Below are 25,888 nucleotides of genomic sequence, written 5' to 3'. Positions count from 1 at the left end.
GCATTCCTCAACACCAATTCAAACTGCAAATTATTTTTTTAGGAATCCTGCATGATGACATCCGTGTCCCCTTGCACCTCAGATTTTTGAATTTTCTCTCCATTTAGAACATAGTCTACATTTTTATTTTTTCTACCAATGTGCATGACCATACATGTCCTGAGTCTGTATTCCATCTACCACTTCTTTGCCCATTCTCCTAATCTGTACAAGTCTTTCTGTAGCCTCTCAATTTCCTCAAAAATAACTGCCTCTCACCTATCTTTGTATCATCTACAAACCTGGCCATAAAGCCATCTATTCCATCATTCAAAATCTTGGCATATAACGTAAAAAGCAGTCCCAGCACAGGCCCCTGTGGAACACCACTAGTCACTGGCAGCCAACCAGAGTAGGGTCCCTTTATTCCCACTCCTGCCCTCCTGCCACTCAGCCAATGCTCTATTCTTGCTAGTATTTTCCCTGAAATACCATGTGCTCTTAACTTGTTAAGCAGTTTCATGTGCTGCACCTTGTCAAAGGCCTTCTGAAAATCCAAGTGCACAACATCAATTCTCCTTTGTCTATCTGGATGATAACATGGTTAAAAGGATCATCAAAATAGCAGATGCCCCAAGGTTAGGGGTGTAGTGGACAGCAAGGATGACTATCATGGCTTGCAGTGTGATCTGGACTAGCAGGAAAAATGGCAGATGGAATTTAATGCAGACAGCTGCAAGGTGTTGCACTTCAGTAGGGCCAACCAGGGTAGTTATTACACAGTGAATGGTAGGGCACTGAAGAGTGTGGTAGAAAAAAAAGGAATCTAGAATAGAGGTCCATATTTCATTGAAAGTGGTGTCAAAGGTAGATACAATCATAAAGGCAGCTTTTGGCATGTTGGCCTTCATAAATCAAAGCATTGAGTACAAGAGATGGGATGTTATGTTGAAGTTGTAGAAGACTTTGGTTAGGCCTAACTTGGAGTATTGTGTGCAGGTCTGGTCATCTACTTACAGGACAGATGTAAATAAGGTTGAAAGAGTACAGAGAAAATTTACAGGGTTGTTACTAGGACTGGATGACCCAAGTTATACAGAAAGGTTGAATAGGTTAGGAGTTTAATCCTTGAAATGTAGAAGATTGAGAGGAGATTTGATAGTGGTATGCAAAATGATGAGGGGTATAGATCGAGTAAATGCAGGCTTTTTTCCTTTGAGCTTGAGTGGGACTACAACTAGGGTCATGTGTTAAGGGTGAAAGGTGAAAAGATTAAGGGGAACAGGAGGGGGAAGCTTCTTTCCTTAGAGGGTCATGAGAGTGTGGAACGAACTGCTAGTGCAAATGGTGCATGCTAGCTCGATGGATGAGTACATAGATTGTAGGGGTATGGAGGTTGATTGTCCCAGTGCAAGTTGATGGGAGTAGGCAGTTTAAATAAGACCGTAAGACATAGAAGCAGAATTAGGGCATTTGTCCCATCGAGTCTGCTCTGCTATTCAATTATGTTTCATCCTCTTCTCCCCTCCTCAGACTCACTTCCCGGCTTTCTCCCTGTAACCTTTGATGCCATGTCCAATCAAGAACCTATCAATCTCTGCCTGAAATACACCCAACAACCTGACCTCCACAGATGCCTGTGGTAACAAATTCCACAAATTCACCATCCTCTGGCAAAATAAATTTCTCTGCATCTCTGTTTTAAATGGACACCCCTCTATCCTGAGGCTATGCCCTCTTGTCCTAGACTCCTCCAAAATGGAAAACATCCTATCCACATCTACACTGTCTAGGCCTTTCAACATTCGAAAGGTTTCAATGAGATCCCCCCTCATCCTTCTAAATTCCAGCGAATACAGGCCCAGAACCATCAAATGTTCCTCATATGATAACCCTTTCATTCCTGGAACCATCCTTGTGAATTTCCTCTGAATCTTCGTCAATGCCAAAATATACTTTCTTAGATAAGGAGCCCGAAGCTGTTCAGAATACTCAAGGTGAAGCCTCACCAGTGCCTTATAAAGCCTCAGCAACACATCCCTGCTCTTATATTCTAGACCTCTTGAAATCAATGCTAACATTGCAATTGCCTTACTCACCACTGACTCAACCTGCAAGTTAACCTTTAGGATGTTCCATACAAGGGCTCAAGTTCCTTTGCATCTCAGATTTTTGGATTCTTTCCCCATTTAGAAAATAGTCTACAGATTTATTTCTTCTACTAAAGTGTATGACCATGCATTTTCCAACATTGTATTTCATTTGCCATTTTCTTGCCCATTTTCCTAATCTACCTAAGCCGTTCTGCAGCCTTCCTGTTTCCTCAAAACTATCTGCCCCTCCACCAATCTTCGCATCATCTGCAAACTTGGCAAAAAAGACATCTATTCCATCATGTAAGTCATTGGTATACAGCATAAAAAGAAGTAGTCCCAACACCCACTCCAGTGGAACACCACGAGTCGCAGGCTGCCAACCAGAAAAGCATACTTTTATTCCCATTTGCTCCCTCCTATCAATCACTCAATGCTTTAACCATGCTAGTAACTTTCTTGGCACGGTTAGTTGGGAGGAAAGGCCTGTTTCTGTGCTTTATTTTTCTATAAATCTATGACTTCATGACTCTAAGAAGTAGTTTTGTAACACTGGCACCATTTTGCCTGAAGAACATGATGGCACATGATAAAATAGGCCAAAGTCAGTCAGTGGTGAAGAAGGTAAGTGCAATGTTAGCATTCATTTTGAGACGAATCGAATATAAATGCAAGGATGTAATGCATTGGCATTTGTCAGACTGCTTCTGTCTTGTTGGATTCAATTGACTCAGGGGTACTCTTCAGTTTGGCCCACATGATGTCTGCATGTCTGATTATGAACATCCATTGTGTACATCAGTGGTCTGGTTTTTGTAGCTCTCCTACTGGGTGTCCACCTGTCTTTTCAGTAATCACTTGCTGCTTCATGTGGCAACTGGCTGAACTGTTTATTCTGTACTTCCCTCTGGAGGTTTGGTTTCAGGAGGCCAATGCAAGATCTAAGATGCCTGCTCATGAACACTATTGTAGGTATTTCATTTGTTGGTGCATCAACAGAGTTCCAATATACATAAAGAAAGTTGTCCACCTTGTGCTGGCCAATGCCTGTTCTAAGGTTGGGTTTCTTTCAGCCAGTAATCTTATTTGAGTGCTTTGACTATGCATGCCACATATAAGCCTCTTCCTTAATCCATCAGAAAGTACATCTCAAAAGTGACAGAAAGTTTGTGCATTTCTGCAATGTATTCAGAAAGTCTTTCACCTTTTGACTGGTTCCTTTTATAAAATTTAAATCTCTCAGCTATTACCAGTGGTTTAGGGCTCAAGGGATTTTTTAAAATTGTAACAATTTCACCGAACATCTTGCTTGTTGGCTTTTCAGGGATTACTAAATTGTGTAAGAGACTGTACGTTCTTGCACCTATTAAGCCACAAATGCAGGGGCTTTCTTCTGCTTCTACATGTTGTTCATATTACAATACAGTCCAACCTTCTCAACATACAATTCTCAGCCTTCATTAGCACTATTAAGTTCATCAACTTTGCTGACTGAAGCTACGTCTTTCACTGTTACTCATGTGTGACAGCCTTCCCTCGCTGTCTCGTCTCGTAATTGTGCCAGAACCGTCGGTGCAGTTCGTGATATTTTCAGACATTCAGCTTCATACTCGTTGCTGATTTGCTGTGATTGTTCACAACTGTATATCAATTAAATAAAAGTACATATGCGAGAGATGGCTTTAACTAGTGTGTTTACATTGCTGAAAGAGAGAACAATGTGCATGCGTAGACAACAGCATATGTGCAGGCAACCAATGAATATGAAGTGCTACGAGGGGGGTAATTACTCTAAAGGAAACAGATCCATACATTACACCATTCACTGCAGTCTTCAGCTACACGGCAATTTTTACATAGGCCCTTTTAATTAGAACGGGAACATATTGTGATATAACTCTTGATTAAGTGTCCCACTGGAAAATCTTTCCACACATTTTAACTGTTCTCTAATCTACTGTGGATTTACTGTCAAACTTGCACCTGTTCTGTAATATCCATTTATTTTCTCTTTCCTTTAATTTGCATCAAGGTTTTCAGAAAGAGGCGCCCTAACTAATTACCTGGAAATCAGACATAACACACCCTGGGGAGGATTCTACCTTTATTTCATCGTTCTGATTTTAAAAAAATGTAATTGCAATTTGCCTATCACATCTTTGCTCCAAATTGATTACTTCCCTTTTGCCTCAGTCTGAAATAAAATGACTATATTATCTTAATGATATCTACTGGGGCTCCAGGGATTGTTGGATGAATGCTTCTCTCTGTAGGCTAAGCTGAAAATAAACACCAATCAGCTGATGAACCCAGTGGAATCTTAAACTGAATTACAAAGCTCAACAGAAGTCCGAGGAATAGCAGTGTGTCCTTTGCCTAATGGATGCATTCCTGAGCAATTTTATCAAACAAGTGGGGAATAAAAAGAGAGTTACCAATTTTGGAGTCCCTGTCCTTACCTCTCACATTAGCTTATATTACTTGTCAGCAAATCACAACATTTTATTCCAGGTATAAATATTGAACCACATTGGTCATGAATATTGAAGCTGTTCCATCTATAAAACCGATGGGACACCCTGGCCTTGGTCACCAGTGCACACAATGAGGTGCTGTCATTGAGGGACTGTACATTGCAAGCTTGACCCGAAATCTGTATGCAATGGATTACTATCAAACCTCAACATCTAACTTTAACCTGTACCTGTCCTCGGTGACTCTGAAAGGTAGCATCCATTATTAAGGACCTCCAGCACCCAGTGCATGCCCCTTTCTCACTGTTACCATCAGGTAGGAGATACAGAAGCCTGAAGGCACACACTAGCGATTCAGGAACAGCTCCTTCCCCTCTGCCATCCAATTCCTAAATGGACATTGAACCCGTGAACACTACTTCACTTTTTAAATATATATTATTTCCGTTTTTGTACGATTTTTAATCTATTCAATATACGTATACCGTAATTGATTTATTATTATTTTTCTTCTTCTTCATTGAACTGCTGCTGCTAAGTTAACAAATTTCATGACACATGCCTGTGATAATAAACCTGATTCTGATTCTTTCTTAATGGGGCTTGCCTTGGCCACTTGAAAGAAAATTTTATATCACTTCTTCAACTGTAAGTAAAATGCAAATCCAATCCTCAGGATTTGTAGCTATCCCTGAAGATGTACTGGGCCCCACTTATTCACCTTAAATGCTACTCAATTTATGATGACAGAGCAACAACATAAACATTCTACCCTTGTCAGTCTACAAGAGAATGAAATAAATTCCACAGGTTAATACTGGAGGTGTTGTAAGTGGAAACATGGAAATAGGGCTAATAAGTCCACTTTTAAAGAGATGGACACCACAATCTTATTTTTACATCGTTCTGAATTCCTTGCAGTCCTGTCATTGACCCTGAGATGTATTTTTATACTCCCTGTTGGTAGTTGAGTTCTCAGGGCAAAGTACATATATTCTATTGGAAATCTACTGCTCAGTTGTACCGCCAAGGAGGACAATTCTGTCAATGTTGCAATCAGATCTCATAGCACACAGAACAGAACAGCACAATATTCTGCCTACCTTGTTGCTAATTTGTACTATATGTCCTCCTCCTTTGTTTTATCTATATCTTTCCATTCCTTTCATATTCATATGTCTACCTAAAAGCCTCACACTCCAAACTTCCTGCTTTCACTACTACCCCGGTACATTACAGACACTTATCACTTTCTGCGTAAAAAACTTTCACCCCATCTTTAAACTTCACCTTACTAGCCTTAAAACATGTTCTCTGGTGGTTAGTATTTCTACCCTGGGGAAAAGATTCTGACTGTCTACCCTATCTATGCCTCTCATAATTATAAAAACATCTGTCTGAGCTTCCCTCAGCTTCCATCACTCTGAGATGAACAACCTAAGATTTGTCCAAATTTTCCTGGTAGCTCATACCCTCTAATCCAGGCAATGTCTTTGGTAAACCTCTTTTGTATCTTCCCATAAAGGACCCAAAACCACACCAATACTCCAAGTGTGGTCTGACTAAAGTTTTATGTAGCTGTAGCATGACTTCCTTACTCCGATATTCAACATACTGACTAATGAGGGAAAACACGTTATACACCTTGTTCACCACCTTATCCATTACATAGCTACTTTCAATGAACTATGGACATGAACCTCAAGCTCTCACTGTACCTCCAAGCTGTTTAGGGGCCTATCATTAACTTTGCACCGTCCCCTTTTATTTGACTTACCAAAGTGCAACACTTCACTCTTGCCTGGATTAAACTCTGAATCATTTTCTTGGAAGACATTCAGGGTGGCAATCTCCGAAGCAATTCAGCAGGTTGAGCAGCAACTACAGGGGTAAAGAAACTGCCGACGCTTTGGGTGGAAACCCAGCATCAGAACTTCCTGCCAGACGTTTCAGCCCAAGAAAGACGTTTGAAGGGACAGAAAAAGAAGACTAAATGAAAAACTAAAAAAAAAGAAAAATTAAAAAAGAAAAACTAAGATACAGGACAAAATATCGCAGGAAAGAAAAGAATTTACCATAGTGGAAAGATCTAATAACAGAGAGTAGGTGGAGAGAGAGAGGGGGAGAAAAATATTACCATGCTAAAAGTGTAACAGCTGGTGTATTACACGGTGTTGACCAGCCACACCATACATATTGATTCCTCTGTGATCTTCTATGTATACATTTGAAACAATAACATACATAAATCTTAGAGGAAAGACAATGGCTGCATATTTCAACTATTATGGTCCAGGAAGAAATTGAATATGTATTGAACAACGCAGCTGGTGTTTACTTTCCTTAATAAAAACACAGCATGAAGCTTGGCTTTGAGGATCTTAACATTCATTTACCATCTTGTTATTTATTCATATTTGTCCCAAAAGCTTAACACATTAGATTATGAGAACACTCAGTCCTCTTTTATTGTCATTTAGAAATGCATACATGCATTAAGAAATGATACAATGTTTCTCCGGAGTGATATCACAGAAAACAGGACAAACCAAAGACTAACACTGACAGAAGCACATAATTATAACATATAATTACAGCAGTGCAAAGCAATACCATAATTTGATGAAGAACAAACCATGAGCACGGTAAAAATAGTCTCAAAGTCCCCGAGTCGATCGACTCCCGAGTCCCCGATAGCGGCAGCAAAAGTGAGAAACTCCCTGCCATAAACCTCCAGGCACCGTCAACTTGCCGATGCCTTGGAAGCAGCCGACCGCAGTCGACACTGAGTCCGTCCGTCCGTCTGAAAACTTCGAGCCTCCAACCAGCCCCCCCGATACAGTCTCCCGAGCGATATCCTCTGCCGAGCGCCTTCGACCTCGCCCCAGCCGCTAAATCAAGCAAAGCCAAGGATTTGGGTCCGTCTGCTCCAGAGATTCTGGTTAACCACACAGTAGCGGGCATTTCGGAAGTTTTCCAGATGTTCCTCCATACTCTCACGTCCGTCTCCATCAAATCAGAATTGTGCACGGTCCCCTACTTGACAGATTACAGATATCATTCATTCACCGGAGAGGCTGCACGCGCTGCCGTCACACCACCATCTTCTCCTCCTCCCAGAGTGTACATTACATTTTGTTCAAACATAAAATTTTTACAGGCCATACAATAGGAATTGAATATCAGAAACAGTGGAATTGGTGAAATGAAACTGAATAAAATAATAAGAAGTCTCTACAAAGTATTTTCATATCAAAGCTACAGGCAGACTAAATTCCAGGCTGAGATATTTTGAGCTCATTGTTGTATTTTAACTACGTTCTTTAAAACCAACTTATTTACAATCAATAAATAAAATAAAACGTTTATTCCCTACTGGATTTATTATTAAATACCTTGGCCTAGAACTTGCAGTCATATTGACACTAAAACTGACAGCCCACCATCACTGCTGTTAATACTGACAACAACATCTGCCACAATGAATTCTGGAAATCTAGAAGTTGATGTCAATGGTAACCTGATCCCCTGCACAGTTGTAATCTTCACTAAGACAAATCAGCACAGAATTTGTAAGCTGATTTGCACTTCTACACTTTATACATGATTATTGATTTTAAACTTCTTGTTTTTTGAGGAGTAGCTGAATTGCTAATGGCTAGGTCACACTGCTGAACAAGTTACCTGAGTCATGTCTACCTTATAATCTGTGATAAAATGCCAAGATTTTAAAAAGTTTTTTTTATAGGCATTGGTTTAAGGTTGGATGTTCAGAGCAGATCTGAGGGGGATTTATCTTCACACCCATTGGCAGAGGAGTCAAGAGTTTAGGGATATAGAATGGAGAAAATTGGCAAAAACCCAACAGTGATAAGAGGAATTTTGTTATAGAGTCTGGAATGCATTGCCAGGAGTAGCAGCAGAAGCTGATTTAGTTGTAACAATGAAAAGTGAGTTAGATTAGTGTCAGAAGGGAATGAATTTGCAGTGCTCTGGTGGTGTGTTTCTCTGCTGTTTGACTCGATGATTCCATGCTATTCTAGGAATCTGTTCCATTACAGGAAGGATGTGGACACTTAGGAAAGGGTATAGGCCAGGATGCTGAGCAATACACACAGTGCTGGAGGAACTCAGAAAGCACAGCTGCCCACAACAGGCTGCCAAGGTGAAAGGAAATAGCCTTCAGTTCAAGTTAAGTTTATTGTTATCTGTCTGTACATATGTACACCCAAATAAAACAACATCCCGTAATACATATATTACACATAGCAAATAAATTAAAATATTATTACAAACGTTAACAAAATATAACGCAAAGTGCTCAGCACACAAAACTAAACAGTAACCTGCTCGCCGTCCTAGTGATGAAGTGGTGGAGGTGGCAGGATATTTATTAGTCTCACAGCCACAGTAGTTTTTATGATGTTTTTAGATAAAATATGCAAGGAATGGAGGGATATGGATCATCAGCAGGCAGAAGGACTTTAGTTTAACTCTGCATCTTGTTCGACACAAACATCAGGGACAAAGCGCCCATTTCTTTACCGTATTGTTCTATGCTTTATGCTCTGATTCTAGGGTGAATTAATATAACAGAGTCCATAACACCTCAGTGCTTCATACTGACCCCAATATGTAGCTCCCATTGTTTATTGTCCCTGCTTTTAAGATTCTCCTGTGAAGAAACATCTAACACATTCATAATGGTAATATGCCTGTGTCAAAAGTCCGCCATTTCTCCTATTTTCTATAGGAAAGGATTCCAATCTCTTAATTCTCCAAACAGTTCCAGTACTGTGCTAAAGTCTTTGGCATACATACTGTTTATAGCTAGAGTGCCTGAGACTTTTACACAATTGTTTGGAATCAAATGACTTTGCTTGGTGTCTCAGGGCTGGGTGTGCCATCCACCATCCCTGGCATTCCTTCTCTGCCACCTATCCTAAACCCACTCTCACCATTCCCAACATCCTTTCCTCCTGCCAAATTTTAGTATATTTTACAGGCTATGTACTGTATATGTGCCTAAGACTTTTGTGCAGTACTGTATTTGTCAACATGGAGTGCAGAGCGAGTTTGACATTTGATTCCAAACAATTGGTTTGTTGATCTTACAGAATGTCTCTCTGGTGCTTCACACTCCCTCCCCGCTCACTTCCAATTTTCCCAACCATGATTCCGCTCTCCCTGACCCCTTCCACAATAGAGACCCATATCAGAATCAGGTTTATCATCACTTGTATATGCCATGAATTTTTTTTGCAGCAGCAGCAGTGCAGATGAATACATAGAATTACTACAGTACTGTGCATCTTAGCTATATACAGTATATGTGCCTAAGACTTTCATACAAAACTGTATAATTAAAATACCAGTACCATTCCTGTAAATTTATTTCCACGGTTTCTTTAGTATTTCTACATTCTTATTTATGCCACGGAAATGGGAACCATGCAGATTACTTAACCTGATGAGGTTACGAAAAGTGTCCAACATAATTTTTTCCTTTCTGGACACTTCATTCCTTGGAGTAATCCCCTATAATTTGTTACCATTTTAAATTGTTCAGCACTGCTACGATTAATAATTTGTTCATAAATTCACATTGGACCGTTTGCTCTTCTTTCCTATTTGATCTTTCTTTATTTTATGAAGTTCAGCTGACATTTCTATTTATCTTATTATCTCACCTTTTTCAATGGTGAACTTAATTTCCCACGTTATTAGCTATCTATAGGCTTCCTAATTATATTCTATTCTTCCTCAGTATTAGCTGAGTCTCTTAGCTTGACATCATCAACAAACTGAGATACTAATTTATTTACCCCAATATCCAAATCATTTACAGAAATTACGTGTAATATCAGTGATCTTTATGGAATACTACTGTTGTCTGCATTGAATAAACTCTAAGTACCACTTCTTTTTTTACATAATGATGACTGTTATCCTCACATAAATTGCGAGTGTTCACCGAGGCTGACAGTGGAACACAATATATACCGTATTCCTCTTTCTATTTAGAGGTTGTTCCTCCATCATAACATGTTAACTTGCAGATCTACATCTTTGCACATTTAGTCTTTCAACACCATCCATGAGGTATATAATCAACTTAAATGAAGTGCAATGAAAGATTCCCCGGTAACTTGGCAGACTACAAAATTGGCAAGTACCACACCTGGAAGATAGTGAAAATCATCTTATTTTGAGAGGTATTCATCTTGTTCCTTATCTTCAGATCAGTACCCACCACACAATGTTCCCAGGCACTTCTCTATTACAACAGTTTAAACAAGGAATTGGAAAAGTCTATTTCTTCAATGGAAACAGAAAAACAATTTCAAACATATTAAAATATGAGAAAAAAATGCAAATTCTGGAAGTCTGAAATTCTAAAAGAAAATGGTGGAAATATTCAGCAGTTCAGGCAGCATCTAGTTAATGCTTCAGATCAAAGATCCTTCTGTCGAAGCTTCAACCTAACCATAATTTCTCTTTGCCTGGATGCTGCCTGACCTCCTGAGTACATCCAGCATTTTCTATTTTACTTCTATTTTGTATTAATAGAGTCACAGATGCAGTTACCAAAAATATCCAACATAACTTTTCCTCTCTTGGCATTTTATTTCAAAGTGTAATCCCATATAACTTGTTACTTTTTTCAAGGTAACTTGCACCCTCTTTCACTCATCATGGAGTCACTTAGCACAGAAACAGCCCCTTAAACCTACATGCCCATGTCGACTATATTCTTCCCTCTGGATGCAAGCTCCACTTTTTGATTACTCAAAACACCATGATAACATTTATCTTTCATTATATGTTCCAACCCTTCCCATAGGTCTGTTAATTCTATGGAGTCAGGATGCCACAGGCAGCTTCCAGTTATTCTAACTTTGCTAATACTCCTTAATCACATCCCTCAAATTTAATTTTTAAAAATGAGTTAAATTATGTAACAGTAACATTTTATTCAGCCAGAAAATCTATTCCATGTCTTCAGGGTGAAAGGTCATTGACCCAAAGCTCTCTCTTGTTCTCTGTTGCCCTGTTAGCCCTGTTCTCTCAGCAGAAAACCTTCTGGATATCTTCCAGTACTTTACATTTTTTTTGTTCCATACATATTTGTTTAAAATTCCTTCTAATTTCAAGTTTTGCTTGAAGCACGACTACTTTCTACATTTTACCCTCTCATTTGATGCTAAAAGTCTGGATCATGCCCCTCCTCCTTCCCTTTCTCCTATGGCCGACTCTCATCTCCTATCTGGTTCCTTCTTGCTCAGCCATTCACATTTTCTACCTATCACCTCCATGCTCCCTCCCCCTTTGCCTGGCTTCACCTATCACCTTCGAGTTTGCATTCCTTCCCTTTTCCCCCACCTTCATATTCTGGCTTCCTCCCCGTTCCTTTACAGTCCTGATGAAGAGTCTTGGGCTGAAACCGCTGTGGCCAAATTAAACATGGTGAGATTCAGCATATAGGAGGGAGATTGAAAATCTGGTTGAATGGTACCAGAACAACAACCTTTCAATTCAACATCAGCAAAACCAAAAAGCTAATTATTGACTGCAGGAGGAAGAAATCAGGGGTTCATAAGCGAGTGCTCATTAGAGAATTGGAGGTGGAATACTAACTTAAAATTCCTGGGCATTATCATGTCAGAGGGTCTATCTTAGGACTAGCACATTAGAAGCAACACACATCAAAGTTGCTGGTGAACGCAGCAGGCCAAGCAGCATCTGTAGGAAGAGGTGCAGTCGACGTTTCAGGCCGAGACCCTTCGTCAGGACTAACTGAAGGAAGAGTGAGTAAGGGATTTGAAAGTTGGAGGGGGAGGGGGAGATCCAAAATGATAGGAGAAGACAGGAGGGGGAGGGATAGAGCCAAGAGTTGGACAGGTGATAGGCAAAAGGGGATACAAGAGGATCATGGGGCAGGAGGTCCGGGAAGAAAGACAAGGGGGGGGACCCAGAGGATGGGCAAGAGGTATATTCAGAGGGACAGAGGGAGAAAAAGGAGAGTGAGAGAAAGAATGTGTGCATAAAAATGAGTAACAGATGGGGTACGAGGGGGAGGTGGGGCCTTAGCGGAAGTTAGAGAAGTCGATGTTCATGCCATCAGGTTGGAGGCTACCCAGACGGAATATAAGGTGTTGTTCCTCCAACCTGAGTGTGGCTTCATCTTTACAGTAGAGGAGGCTGTGGATAGACATGTCAGAATGGGAATGGGATGTGGAATTAAAATGTGTGGCCACTGGAAGATCCTGCTTTCTCTGGCGGACAGAGCGTAGATGTTCAGCAAAGCGGTCTCCCAGTCTGCGTCGGGTCTCGCTAATATATAAAAGGCCACATCGGGAGCACCGGACGCAGTATATCACCCCAGTCGACTCACAGGTGAAGTGTTGCCTCACCTGGAAAGACTGTTTGGGGCCCTGAATGGTGGTAAGGGAGGAAGTGTAAGGGCATGTGTAGCACTTGTTCCGCTTACACGGATAAGTGCCAGGAGGGAGATCAGTGGGGAGGGATGGGGGGGACGAATGGACAAGGGAGTTGTGTAGGGAGCGATCCCTGCGGAATGCAGAGAGAGGGGGGGAGGGAAAGATGTGCTTAGTGGTGGGATCCCGTTGGAGGTGGCGGAAGTTACGGAGAATAATATGTTGGACCCGGAGGCTGGTGGGGTGGTAGCTGAGGACCAGGGGAACCCTATTCCTAGTGGGGTGGCGGGAGGATGGAGTGAGAGCAGATGTACGTGAAATGGGGGAGATGTGTTTAAGAGCAGAGTTGATAGTGGAGGAAGGGAAGCCCCTTTCTTTAAAAAAGGAAGACATCTCCCTCATCCTAGAATGAAAAGCCTCATCCTGAGAGCAGATGCGGCGGAGAGGGAGGAATTGCGAGAAGGGGATGGCGTTTTTGCAAGAGACAGGGTGAGAAGAGGAATAGTCCAGATAGCTGTGAGAGTCAGTAGGCTTATAGTAGACATCAGTGGATAAGCTGTCTCCAGAGACAGAGACAGAAAGATCTAGAAAGGGGAGGGAGGTGTCGGAAATGGACCAGGTAAACTTGAGGGCAGGGTGAAAGTTGGAGGCAAAGTTAATAAAGTCAACGAGTTCTGCATGCGTGCAGGAAGCAGCGCCAATGCAGTCGTCGATGTAGCGAAGGAAAAGTGGGGGACAGATACCAGAATAGGCACGGAACATAGATTGTTCCACAAACTCAACAAAAAGGCAGGCATAGCTAGGACCCATAGGGGTGCCCATAGCTACACCTTCAGTTTGGAGGAAGTGGGAGGAGCCAAAGGAGAAATTATTAAGAGTAAGGACTAATTCCGCTGGACGGAGCAGAGTGGTGGTAGAGGGGAACTGATTAGGTCTGGAATCCAAAAAGAAGCGTAGAGCTTTGAGACCTTCCTGATGGGGGATGGAAGTATATAGGGACTGGACATCCATGGTGAAAATAAAGCGGTGGGGGCCAGGGAACTTAAAATCATCGAAAAGTTTAAGAGCGTGAGATGTGTCACGAACATAGGTCGGAAGGGATTGAACAAGGGGTGATAAAACAGTGTCGAGGTATGCAGAAATGAGTTCGGTGGGGCAGGAGCAAGCTGAGACAATAGGTCGGCCAGGACAGGCAGGTTTGTGGATCTTGGGTAGGAGGTAGCACATTAGTGTCATTTCAAAGAAGGTAAAGCAGCATCTCTACTTTCTTAGAAGTTTGCAAAGGTTCAGCATGGGATCAAAAACTTAGACAAACTTCTGCAGAATGGCTGAGAAGAATATCCTGGCTTGCTGTATCACAGCCTAGGATGGAAACACCAGCACCCAGGAATGAAAAAGTGTATAAAAACTGGTGTTTACAGTACAGGTTATCACAAAAAAAAGCCCTCCTGCTACAAGAAAGCAGCATCTATTATCAAGGAACCCCTCCATCCAGGCCATGCTCTCTTTTCACTGCTACCATCAGAAAGAGGAACATGAGCCTTAGGTTCCATACCACCAGGTTTCGGAACAGTTATTACCTGTCAACCTTCAGGCTCCTGAACCAACGTGGACAACTTCACTCACAATACTGAACTGATGACTGAACACAATCAATAGACTCATGTTCAAGGACTCTACAACTCATGTTCCAGCATTATTTATTTATTTACTGCTTTGGGGCAGTTTGACTTCTTTTGAACACTGGTTGCTTGTTATTCTTTGTTCTGTTGTGAATGCCCACAAGAAAATGAATGTCAGAGCAGTATATGGTGACACATAAATTACCTCCTTTGATTATAAATTTTGGTCTATGCTGACCAATATTCCACTCTAACCTATTCCCATTTGACCCATATCTTCCTAAACCTTTCCTATCCCTATACCTGTCCAACTACCTTTTTAAATGTTGTTAATGCACATGCTTCAACCACTTCCTCTGACAGCTCATTGCATATACTAACCACTTGCTGGGTATTACCACCTTAAATTCATGTCCTCTAGTGCTTGATTCCTCAACCCTTGAAAGCAGATTGTGTAGAATCACTATCTATGTCCTCATAATTTTATATTCCTCTTAAGATCATCCCTCACTTTCCTACACTCCAATCTGAAAAGTCCCAACCTACTCAAGCTCTCTCCATAACTCAGCCCCTTGAGTCCTGGCAATATCCTCATTAATTTCCTCTGCACTCTTTCCAGCTTAATGGCTTCTCTCCTTGCAGTTCATTATCCTTCGCATTTTTTCACACTTTGATCGGGTAATATAAAGTCCTCCTTGAAGTTAATTATCCATGTTAGCTTCTATTTTCTAAATCACCTTATAATATCACATTTAAAATTTTGAACATTTTGATTGGGTAATATAGCACTCCCATTATGATGATTATCCCACTATTTTTATTTTCTGAATTACTTTGTTTTCTTTTCACTTGATGAGAACATCCTCAAAGTATAGGAAAAACAAAATTCTCCTCCCTGTAATGAGAAGGTAAACACATCATGCAAGCTGCAATTAGAGCAAAAAGCTGCACATGCTGGTAATCCAAACAAAAATGAAAATGCTCAGCTGGTCAAACAGCATCTATGGGGTGAGAAACAGAGCAATCATTTCAGGTGGATGAGCCTTCATTAAAAATGAAAAATTAAGAAAGCAAGCATGTTTACTGTTCTAGCAATGGATACAACAGTGGGAATATCTTTGACAGGTAACAACCAAAGATGTCAAAGTGACAATTACTATGAAATTCATCATAGGAGACAGAAGAGAGAAAAAGAAACAAATTGAAGTTGACAAATATTCATGTGTGGAGGGAGAGGGACAAAAATAGCCAACTAAAATTGCTAACTTCAATATTTATTCTCAAGGGCTGCAATGTACTGAAGATGAGATGCTGACAGTTGACATCATCAGAACACTGGAGGAGGCTGACAACCAAGAGAACAGAATAAAGTGGAACGTAGAATTGAAGAGTCAGGAGACTGGAACTTGCAGTCTGACTGAGGTATTCTGCAAGACAGTCACCCGGCCTGTGTCTGGTTGCAGTGAAGACCAGACTGTATGCACCAAATGCAGTAAGGGAACCTCTACCCACTGATCACTGCCCTCTAGCACTCATTGGCTGCCTTCTAACGAACACATTGATAGAGAAATGGCAAGCAACTTGGCATAACACTCATTTGCAATCTGGCATCCTCAGACATATTCATTCCATCTGTAGACACGGGGTGGCAATCAGGACCATTGTTTATTCCAGCAAAGGGGAAACATCAATATTCATGATCTACTCCACCCCAACAGAACAAAGAAACCAGAAGATAAATTCAAAGATTTAAAGTATATTTATTATCCAAGTATGTATGGAGTATACAAACTTGGGATGCACCTTCTCATAGTCAGCCACAAAACAGAGGCGACCATGGAACCCGTTCACCCCATCCCCCAACACACAAAAAAATCAAATCATACAAACGGCAGAAAAAATGAACGGAATCAATATAAAACACAAAATCAAAAAAGTGCAGGCATATTTGGTTCAGTTCAATCTAGTGCTGTGTTGCTCGTTATCTGCAGGCCACACCAATCAAAGTTGCCCAAAGTAGGAACAAAAATCAGAAACACATCATAACATGAAATACAGAGTCTAATCCACAAACTGCATTGATGAAACTTTGCCCAAGACTCCACTAGGGGAGTGGGGTGGGGGGGGGGGGAGAGGGGGGGAGAGATCATTAGTGAGATCAGTGAGAAATGGGGGTTGATCATAGGCTCACACCCCATGTCCAGGCTTCCTAGCCTTGAGGCCACATGCTTTGCTTGATGTCTCACCGAACTTCCTCAGAGACAGCCAAACGCCAGATTGCTCAATCAGCTCGAAAACACACCACCAAAAAGCAGATCAGAGACTCCAACAATAACAGAGCCACATTTGAAAGAAAATGAAGATGTAAAAGAAGTGAAAAAAGTAGTTTCATGGACCACCTGGTCGCCCTTGGTTGCGTCGTTCGCTGGCGCCATCTTGTCCCGGAAATTTATGTTTAAGGTACATTACAAAGAAATCCTTTCCAGGTGCACATAATGTTATAAAAAAGGAAGTACAATCTATCATCTCAATGAAAATGTGACTTGTGTAAAATTAATGCTAATTTGCATTTTGCACTTAGCCCATTAAGTGATTCAAAGGTGCATAGATTTTATGTTCTCACTAAACCACCTTTAGAATAGTAACTAACTCTGTGAAATCAAATACACTGAAAACAATTCCAAGCAACACACATTTATATAGCACTTTTAGCAAAGCCAAATATCCCAAGATACTTTCACAAACAACACATCCTGTAAAACTATGGGTTTGAGAACATCTTCAAAAGAGGCTATTTCAAGAAACTGGCATCCACCATTAAGGACTCTCACCACCTGGGATATGCCCACTTCTCATCACTACCATCAGGAAGGAGGTACAGGAGTCAGAAGACCCACAGTCAACATTTACGTTACAACTTCTTCCCCTCTGCCATTTCTGAATGGCACATGAACCCATGAATACCAACTCATTATTCATCCTTGGCACATTCCTCTTTTATTGTTACAATAATTTCTTGCACTGTACTGCTTCCCCAAAACAGCAAATTTCATGACAAATGCAGTGATAATAACCCTAATTTGGATTCTGACATACAGATTGGTGGATTATTTGGCCACTGTAAATTATCCCAATTGTGGTAGCGAATGGTGGAATTTGAGGAGTTAGTGAGAATGTGGGGAGAATCAGATAGGGTTAGTGTAGAAATAGTGTGGACTCAGCTGGCTGACAAGCCTGTTTCCACAATTGATGATTCCATGACTCGAATATAAATGGTAACAATCCATCACTTGCAGATAAGCCGATTATGTATGCTTTGATGAGAAGAACTATGACACACCCACACAAGATCCCCATCTCCAGACGACCCTGTAATCTCAGTCTCTGAAGCCAACACCTGGGCATCATTCAAGAGAATGAATCCATGAAAGGCATCTAGTGTATGCAGCATATCTGACAGAGTACTAAAGATCTGTGCTGGTGTATTTACAGTCATTCAACCTTTCATTTCTGCAGTTGAAGTTGAATATGTCTGAGGACTTCCTTTTGTTTGTTCTAAATACGTTCCTTCTTGTAAAAATTGTGCATAATTTATATTTATTTTATATTTTTTCTTATATGTTACTCTGTGCCTATGATGCTGCTGAAAGTAAACTCGATTTTGACTTTGACAAGATTGAGAGTTTTAACAGGTTAAGTCAGAGAGACTGGAGATATACTAGTCAGAACTTCGTGCAAAAATTCCAAGTTTTCAATCCATTCCAACAGCTCCCAATCAGACTGACTTAATATGGGATACACATTTTGTCTCTCATCAATATATATAAATGAGCTCTCTCAACATTGTTTAAATACATGTAGTATTCTAAGTATCTGAATGAGTTATAGACACCCCACATACTGGCAGGTCACCATTATGGAACACATGCACCAGCCTGTTTACAATCATGTCAATTATATTACTGGCCCCTGTTAATAGCAATAGTCTCCAGTGCTGTGAGCTGAAGGTTAGCATTATACCTGTCTTGTTTGTTGCACACTTCTTGCTTCACTGAAAGACCAAGGCTTCTCCCATTACCATTACAATCTTCCATCTCCTAGTCAGGCCCTTTGGTCTCTGAGTACGCAGTGACTGTGAAATACCCACTTACTTTTATTCTATGTTTGCCCCGTTTTATTCTCGCCATATTTTCATCAACTCCCACCAGATTCCACCAGTCACTTACACACTAGGGTCAGTTTACAGAGACCAGTTAACTTGCCAACCCACATAACTTACAGGCTGTGACTGCAGTAAGGAAGGCAAAAGCAATGTTAGCATTGACTGTGAGAGGAATGGAACATGTGCTACTGGGCTTCATGAGGCATGGGTCAGACCACATTTGAAAGATCGTGAGCAATTTTGAGCTCTGCATCCGAGAAAACGGGCCCTTGAGAGGGTCCAGAGGAGATTCACAAGAATGATCCCAGAAATGAAAGGCTTATCAAATGAGGACCATTTGATGCCATTAGGCCTGTACACAATGGAGTTCAGAAGTGTGAGGAGAGGATCTTTTTGCAACCTCTCAGATATTGAAGGGCGTGGATAAAGTGGATGTGAAGAAAATGTTTCCATTATAAGAACAGGCATAGCCTCAGAATAAAAGGCACTTCTCTTTAAAAACAAGAGAGAATCTGCAGATGCTGGAAATCAAAGTAATACACATAAAATGCTGGAGGAACTCAGCAGGCCTGGCAGCATCTATGGAAAGGAGTGAACAGTCAATGTTTTGGGCCAAGACCTTTCATCAGTACTGGGAAAAAGAGATTAGAAGTCAGAGTAAGAAGGTGGGGGGAGGAGAGGAAGAAGTACAAGGTAGTGTGAGAAGTACAACCTGAGTGTGGCCTCATCGCGGCGTAATACAAGGTGTTGCTCCTCCAGCAGCCTCCTCTACTGTTGCGATATGGCCAACTCAGGTTGGAGGAGCAACACCTTATACTTCATCTGGGTAGTCTCCAACTTGATGGCATGAACATCGATTTCTCGAACTTCTGGCAATTGCCCCCTTCCTTCTCCTTCAACATTCGCCATTCCCATTTCCCTCTTTCTCACCTTATCCCCCTACCTGCCCATCAACTCCCTCTGGTGCTCCCTCTCCTTCCCTTTCTTCCATGGCCTCAATCTTCTTAAGTCACGTCCCCACTTCTCCAGCCCTTTATCTGTTTCACCAGTCAACTTCCCAGCTCTTCACTTCACCCCTCCCCCTCTCTAGGTTTCACTTATCACCTACTACCTTGTACACTTCCTCTCCTTCCCCAACTTCTTACTCTGACTTCTAATCTCTCTTTTTCCAGTTCTAATGAAGAGTCTCAGCCTGAAATATTGACTGTTTACTCTTTTCCATAGATGCTGCCTGGCGTGCTGAGTTCCTCCAGCATTTTGTGTGTATTACTTCCCATTTAAACTGAGATTAGGAGGTATTTCTTCATCCAGTGGGTGTTGAATCTGTAGAATTTGTTACCACAAAAGGAACATGCAGCCAAGTCATTGGTAATATGTAAGGTAAAAATTTATAGGTTCAAGATTGTGAGGGGCTTAAAGGTTAGGGGAACAATGCAGGAGATGGGGGTGAAAAAATCAGCCATGTTTAAATGGCGGAGCACACTTGAAGTGCCAAATTCTGCTGCTGTATCTTATAGACTTTAAATGGGAGACAACCGTGCAGGAGATGGGGGTGAAAAAATCAGCCATGTTTAAATGGCGGAGCACACTTGAAGTGCCAAATTCTGCTGCTGTATCTTATAGATTTTAAGTGGGAGACAACCGTGGCAGCTTTTGGAAGAAGTTTCAAACTCCACACAGACCTGGGTTAGGATTGATCCTGGGTCTCTGGAGCTTTGAGGCAGTAGCTCCACAAGCTGCACTGTAGCATTACAGAAGAGGAATATTGCTCTACATAGAAGTGGAGTGTCATGTTCCTTTCCACCACCAATCTCCTCTCCCCTCCCTTCTCTCTACCACCAACTTCCTCTTAACCATCCCCACAATAAAAAGCCAACCGAGGGAGGAGCTTAGTCTGTGCAAATGGGTTTCGTCATGGTGCAGCTCTATACATTTTCCATCACAAACCTCCATTGATACACACTTTGGATATAAAACATGCTTCTTCCATCCAGAAATGTGAAGGCCAAGATGAAGCAGAGGTTAAGTGACTTCTGCAGGCCACCCGCCTCCCTGCTCCCCCCACCCCAGCTAAATGAGATGCAGAAGAATGAAAGCAATCAAGTACAATGCCGGTGTACCGTGTTTATAAAGCACCACGAGGTCTAGCAGCGGCTATGTTTAAAAGCTATCTCAAATCCATTTTGTGATGTATGCTGATCAGCACCAAGGGTGGGCATCCTCAATTTAGTTGAAATAAATTCCCAATGATCCAATGTACAATAATACTTGATTCTACCATTCATTTTGATGCCACTCCTACAGCATGTCCCAAATTCTTAGTCAAATAACCAAATTATTTCTGACATTCAAGAGAGCAATAACCACCAGAAACAAAGTGCTGTCAAAACAAACAACACCAATTGTTTCTAACAAAGGTTTCTTGACAATATATTTCTGCCATGGCACACTATACTATTGTCTTCCATCTTACAGACTGTCAAACATTCCATCACTTTCTCACAGATGGTCATACCTCGAATGCTGTAAAATTTCCATTCTAAAACATTCTGTTCCTTTGATGTCCTCTTCTACAAAAGATTTTATAAAAGTAAACTACCACTTTGACCACATTATTATTCAACAGGATCGGAAAAGGCCTTTCAACTCATCAAGTGGTCATTGAACACTAAACTTCCATTTTCAGTAATCCCATATTTTTATCATCTTTTATTCTCCCAACATTCCCATCAACTACCAAATTCTACCACTCACTACACACTCAGGGCACTTACCATGACCAATATCAACCCACATTTGGTTGAGTTATGGGAGGAAGTCAGAACACCAGAAGAAAACCACATGGTCAGAGGGAAACTTGCACACTTTACCATTCCTTCAAAACTAATCAATAAGCTTTAAGAGTTTGGCCTCAATCTGTCCTTGTGCAATCAGATCCTTGATTTCCTCACTTACGTACCCCACTCAGCTTGGATTGGCAATAACATCTCCTCACAATCTCCATCAGCCTGGTGTATGACAAGGCTCCTGCTCTATTTGCTTCACATTTATAACCGTGTGACTAAGCGCAGCTCCAATGCCATATGTAAGTTTGCTGATGACACCACTGTTGTTGACACAATCAAAAAATGGTGGTGAATCAGCATATAGGAGGGAGATTGAAAATCTGGCTGAGTGGTATCACAACAACTCATTGTCAGAAAGACCACGGAGCTGATTATTGACTTCAGGAGGAGGAAACCAGTCATTCGTGAGCCATTCCTTGATGTTATCATTCCAGAGGACCTTTCCTGCGCTCAGCATGTAAGTGCAATTATGAAGAAAGCATGGCAGTGCCTCTATTTTCTCAGAAGTCTGCAAAGATTTGGCATGACTTCTAAAACTTTGAAAAACTTTTATAGATGTTTTAGATGTGCAGTGGAGAGAATATTGACAGGTTGCATCAAAGCCTGGTATGGAAGCAGCAAAGCCTTTGAATGGAAAGTCCTATAAAAAGTAATGGAAACAGATGAGTCCATCACAGGTAAAGCCATTCCCACTATCGAGCATATCTACTCGGAGCACTCTCATAGGAAAGCAGCATCCATCATCAGAGACTCCCACCTTCCAGGCCATGCTGTCTTCTTGCTGCTGCCATCAGGAAGAAGGTACAGGAGCCTCAGGACTCACAGCACCAGGTTAAGTAACAGTTATTACCCTTTAACCATCAGGCTTTTGAACCAGAGGGGATAAATTCACTGAACTTCATTTGCCCCATCATTTAGTTATTCTCACAACATATGGACTCACTTTCAAGGACTTTTCATCTCATGTTCTTGATATTTATTGATTAATTATTTATTATTACTATTTGTTTTTTTCTTTAGTATTTGTACAGTCTGTCGTCTTTCACATGTTGGTTGTTTTTCCGTACTGTTGGGTGTAGTCTTTCATTGATTCTTTTACAATTCTTGGATATACTGAGTATCCCGCAAAACAAAAGAATCTCAGGGTTGTATATGGTGACATATATGTACTTAAATAATCATTTACTTTGAACTGTGACAGCACCCACAGAAAGGGTTGAGCACAGGTCTCATGTTTATGAGGTAGCAGTTCTGATAGCTTGTGGCTTCCAAATTAGATTGGGAGGCATGATGTAAAGCGTTAGCAAGACAGCGACTATACCTCATTAGGATTTAATATGTCAACAAAAACACTCAAAAACTTCTATAGATGTACTGTGGAGAGCATTCTAACAGGCCGCATTACTGACTGGTATGGGGGGGAAGGGGAGCTATTGCACAGGACCGAAAGAAGCTGCAGAGGGTTGTAAATTTACTCGGCTCCATCTTGGGCACTAGCCTACAAAGTACCCGGGACATCTTCGAGGAGCGGTGTCTCAGAAAGGCAGCGTCCGTTATTAAGGACCCCCAGCACCCAGGGCATGCCCTTTTCTCACTGTTACCATCAGGCAGGAGATACAGAAGCCTTAAGCCACACACTCAGTGACTCAGGAACAGCTTCTGCCATCCGATTCCTAAATGGACAGTGAACTAGTGAACACCACCTCACGTTTGTTTTTGCATGATTTTTAATTAATTTAATATACGTATATTGTAATTGATTTACTTATATGTTTATTAATTGTTTTTCTCTTTTCTATATTACATATTGCATTGAACTGCTGCTGCTAAGTTAACAAATTTCACAACACATGCCAGTGATAATAAACCTGATTCTGATTCCGATTCTACTGATGCATCGGTGTGTAGCATTTTGGGATGTTCTATTCTGTTGTGGTTCTTGCTGATTGTGTGAAAGAAATAACATTGAAAGCTGGCAATGCGCAATTACAGTTCTCTGGCTGTTTGCACAATCTTTATTGATATACAAAACAACTAATCCACGTCTAAGTATAGTTCCTGGGCTATCACTACAGAAGAAAATTGTGGTAAACTATAACTCAGTTTCTGAAAATGTGCAACATAAAATAAAAACAGGTGTTTGTTTTTCTTTTGGAAGAGATCTACAGGGATCACTGAAAGCAATTATGATGCATACAATAATGGCTGATAGGAAAAAATACGCACAGGATAGCTATATACCATGAGCAAAAATGTCAATAACCAAGGGAAGATACTGGGAAATATTTTGGGATGCTAGTAGCAGTAAATTGGCAATTTGGAATGTTTGCACTCAGGGTGGGTTGGAGTCAGGAATACACTAGCTGAAAGGCTGGTGGAAGTAGTACTGCTCATCATACAAACATAACCACCATTGAGGACACCTTCACAAAGCAATGCCTCAGGAAGGTTGCATCCATCATTAAGGACCATCACCATCCAGGTTGCAAGGGAAAGGTGCAGGACCTTGAGACGCACGCTCAATGTTTTAGGAACAGCTTCGTCCCCTCCAACACCAGATTTCTAAATGATCTATGAACCCATGAACACTACCTCACTATTGTTCTTTTTTATTCATTGTAACTTGCAATAACATTTTACATGCTGTACTGTACTTTCTCCATAAGCAACAAATTCCTTGACATATGACAGTGATAATAAATAAAGAACTGAGAAATGGCTTGAAGCTTGACAGACCGGGATCAGATGGACTCCTTTGAGATATATTTCTATAGTACTATGCAATGATGAGTGACAACCACTACTTTTTATATTGGGATTATAGCAGACAATGAAGACAGCCAACAAGTCAGGCAGCATCTGTGGAGGCAGAAACAGTGAATGTTTCTAATCGTTAAGTCTGTTTCCTTTTCCCTAGATGCTGGATAACCTGCTGAATATCTCCAAGCTTTATTTCTTTAGTTTTCCGACTTCATGTTGGTGCTGATTTACATCCTCCTTCACACTTCAGATCTTTCCCAAAACTTACCACATTTACTGGGTTCAAATGGAAGGATATTTAATATCCTTTGCCCTTTCATCACATTCATGATTTCAAGGACAACACTGAAGATAGCCGTGTTTTGACAAAAACTCTGTTCAAGCAATGGCAACGCTCTGATTATTTTCTTAGCAATCTCTGTGGAAAATGATTTCACTGCTTCATCAGCGATATTAAACTCTTCCATCCAGCGTAACAATTTTCCTTATGGACAATACAGCAGAGGAGGAAAGGAACATAAATGTAAACTAACCTTTCACAATTAACTCTGCATAGTTGGACACCCCGGAGCCTCTGTCTGATTCAATCACACAACGATAGCGGTCACTGTCACTCTTAATGGTGTTAGCCACCATGAAGGTAGCTACGAATCGACGGTGGTTCAACACTTTGGTCTCCTTCACAGGTGTGTCATGTCCATTGTGCCGCTGAAGAGGACAACAGTAAAAAGTAACACATTAAACGCTTAGTCCAGAGAGAGCCATACACCAATGATACTCAAGGCTAAGGAGAAATTGCTAACTTCTGAGATCAGTGATAGTCAACTTCAACCAAGTTTGCCATCAAGTAATTGATAGAGTGGGGCAAATTGTATCATCCTTACCATGATTGAGAGTTACGTTAGCAATTATAACTCAACACTGCAAGTACTTTACTCCAAACCTCATGTTAAAATTACTGCCAGTGAGTGAGCGCACTTTCAGAGGGAAGCAGGAATTGCACAGTGGATGGTCGAGCTGCCTCCTCATAGCTCCAGTAAACTGAGTTCAATTCTCAACTCAGGTTGCTGGAGTTTGCATGTTCTCACTGGGCTTCTCTGTGTACTCTGGATTTCTCCCAAATCCCAAAGGTGTGTGGTTAGTAGATCAACTGATCATTCTAAATTGCTCCTAGTGTGTGAATAGATGGCAAAATCCAAGGGGAGTGTTGTAAGAATTTTAAAAAATGGCATAAGGTAGGATTAATGTAAAGTGGTACTTAACGGCTGGCACAGATGTGGTGAGCCAAAGGGCCTGTTTCCATCTGGTATCAGTCTGTGACCATTGTATTGTAAGTGTAAATGCAGCCTTCAAAATTTATCACAGTTCTCATTCCTGCCTTTAAGTACAGTGAGTGCAAATGCCATTAAGGTGCAGTGATGCGGTGAAATGACCAATTGTGCTCTGGTCTTGGCTCAGCAGAGATCATTTGGGGAGCAGCAGTTGTAATCTGAATCCAGACTAAATTTCTGTTC

The 25,888-nt window shown here is 41.1% G+C and overlaps 1 protein-coding gene across 9 annotated transcripts in view; it reads right to left on the bottom strand.

The window, feature by feature from the left end:
* LOC134351958 (receptor-type tyrosine-protein phosphatase mu-like) overlaps window positions 1-25,888 on the bottom strand; it is a 1,067,206-nt gene that overhangs the window by 584,063 nt on the left and 457,255 nt on the right. For all 9 annotated transcript variants that reach the window (XM_063058925.1, XM_063058929.1, XM_063058945.1 and 6 more), the window contains exon 6: window positions 24,908-25,082. In XM_063058925.1, coding sequence (XP_062914995.1) covers window positions 24,908-25,082 — 175 coding nt within the window. The remainder of the gene's footprint in view (window positions 1-24,907; window positions 25,083-25,888) is intronic.

Source organism: Mobula hypostoma, chromosome 1, assembly GCF_963921235.1.
Source record: "Mobula hypostoma chromosome 1, sMobHyp1.1, whole genome shotgun sequence".
In the NCBI taxonomy this organism is placed as follows: Eukaryota; Metazoa; Chordata; class Chondrichthyes; order Myliobatiformes; family Myliobatidae; genus Mobula; species Mobula hypostoma.
Note: the sequence above shows the minus strand (reverse complement) of the source record. Positions and strands in the feature narration are given on the sequence as shown.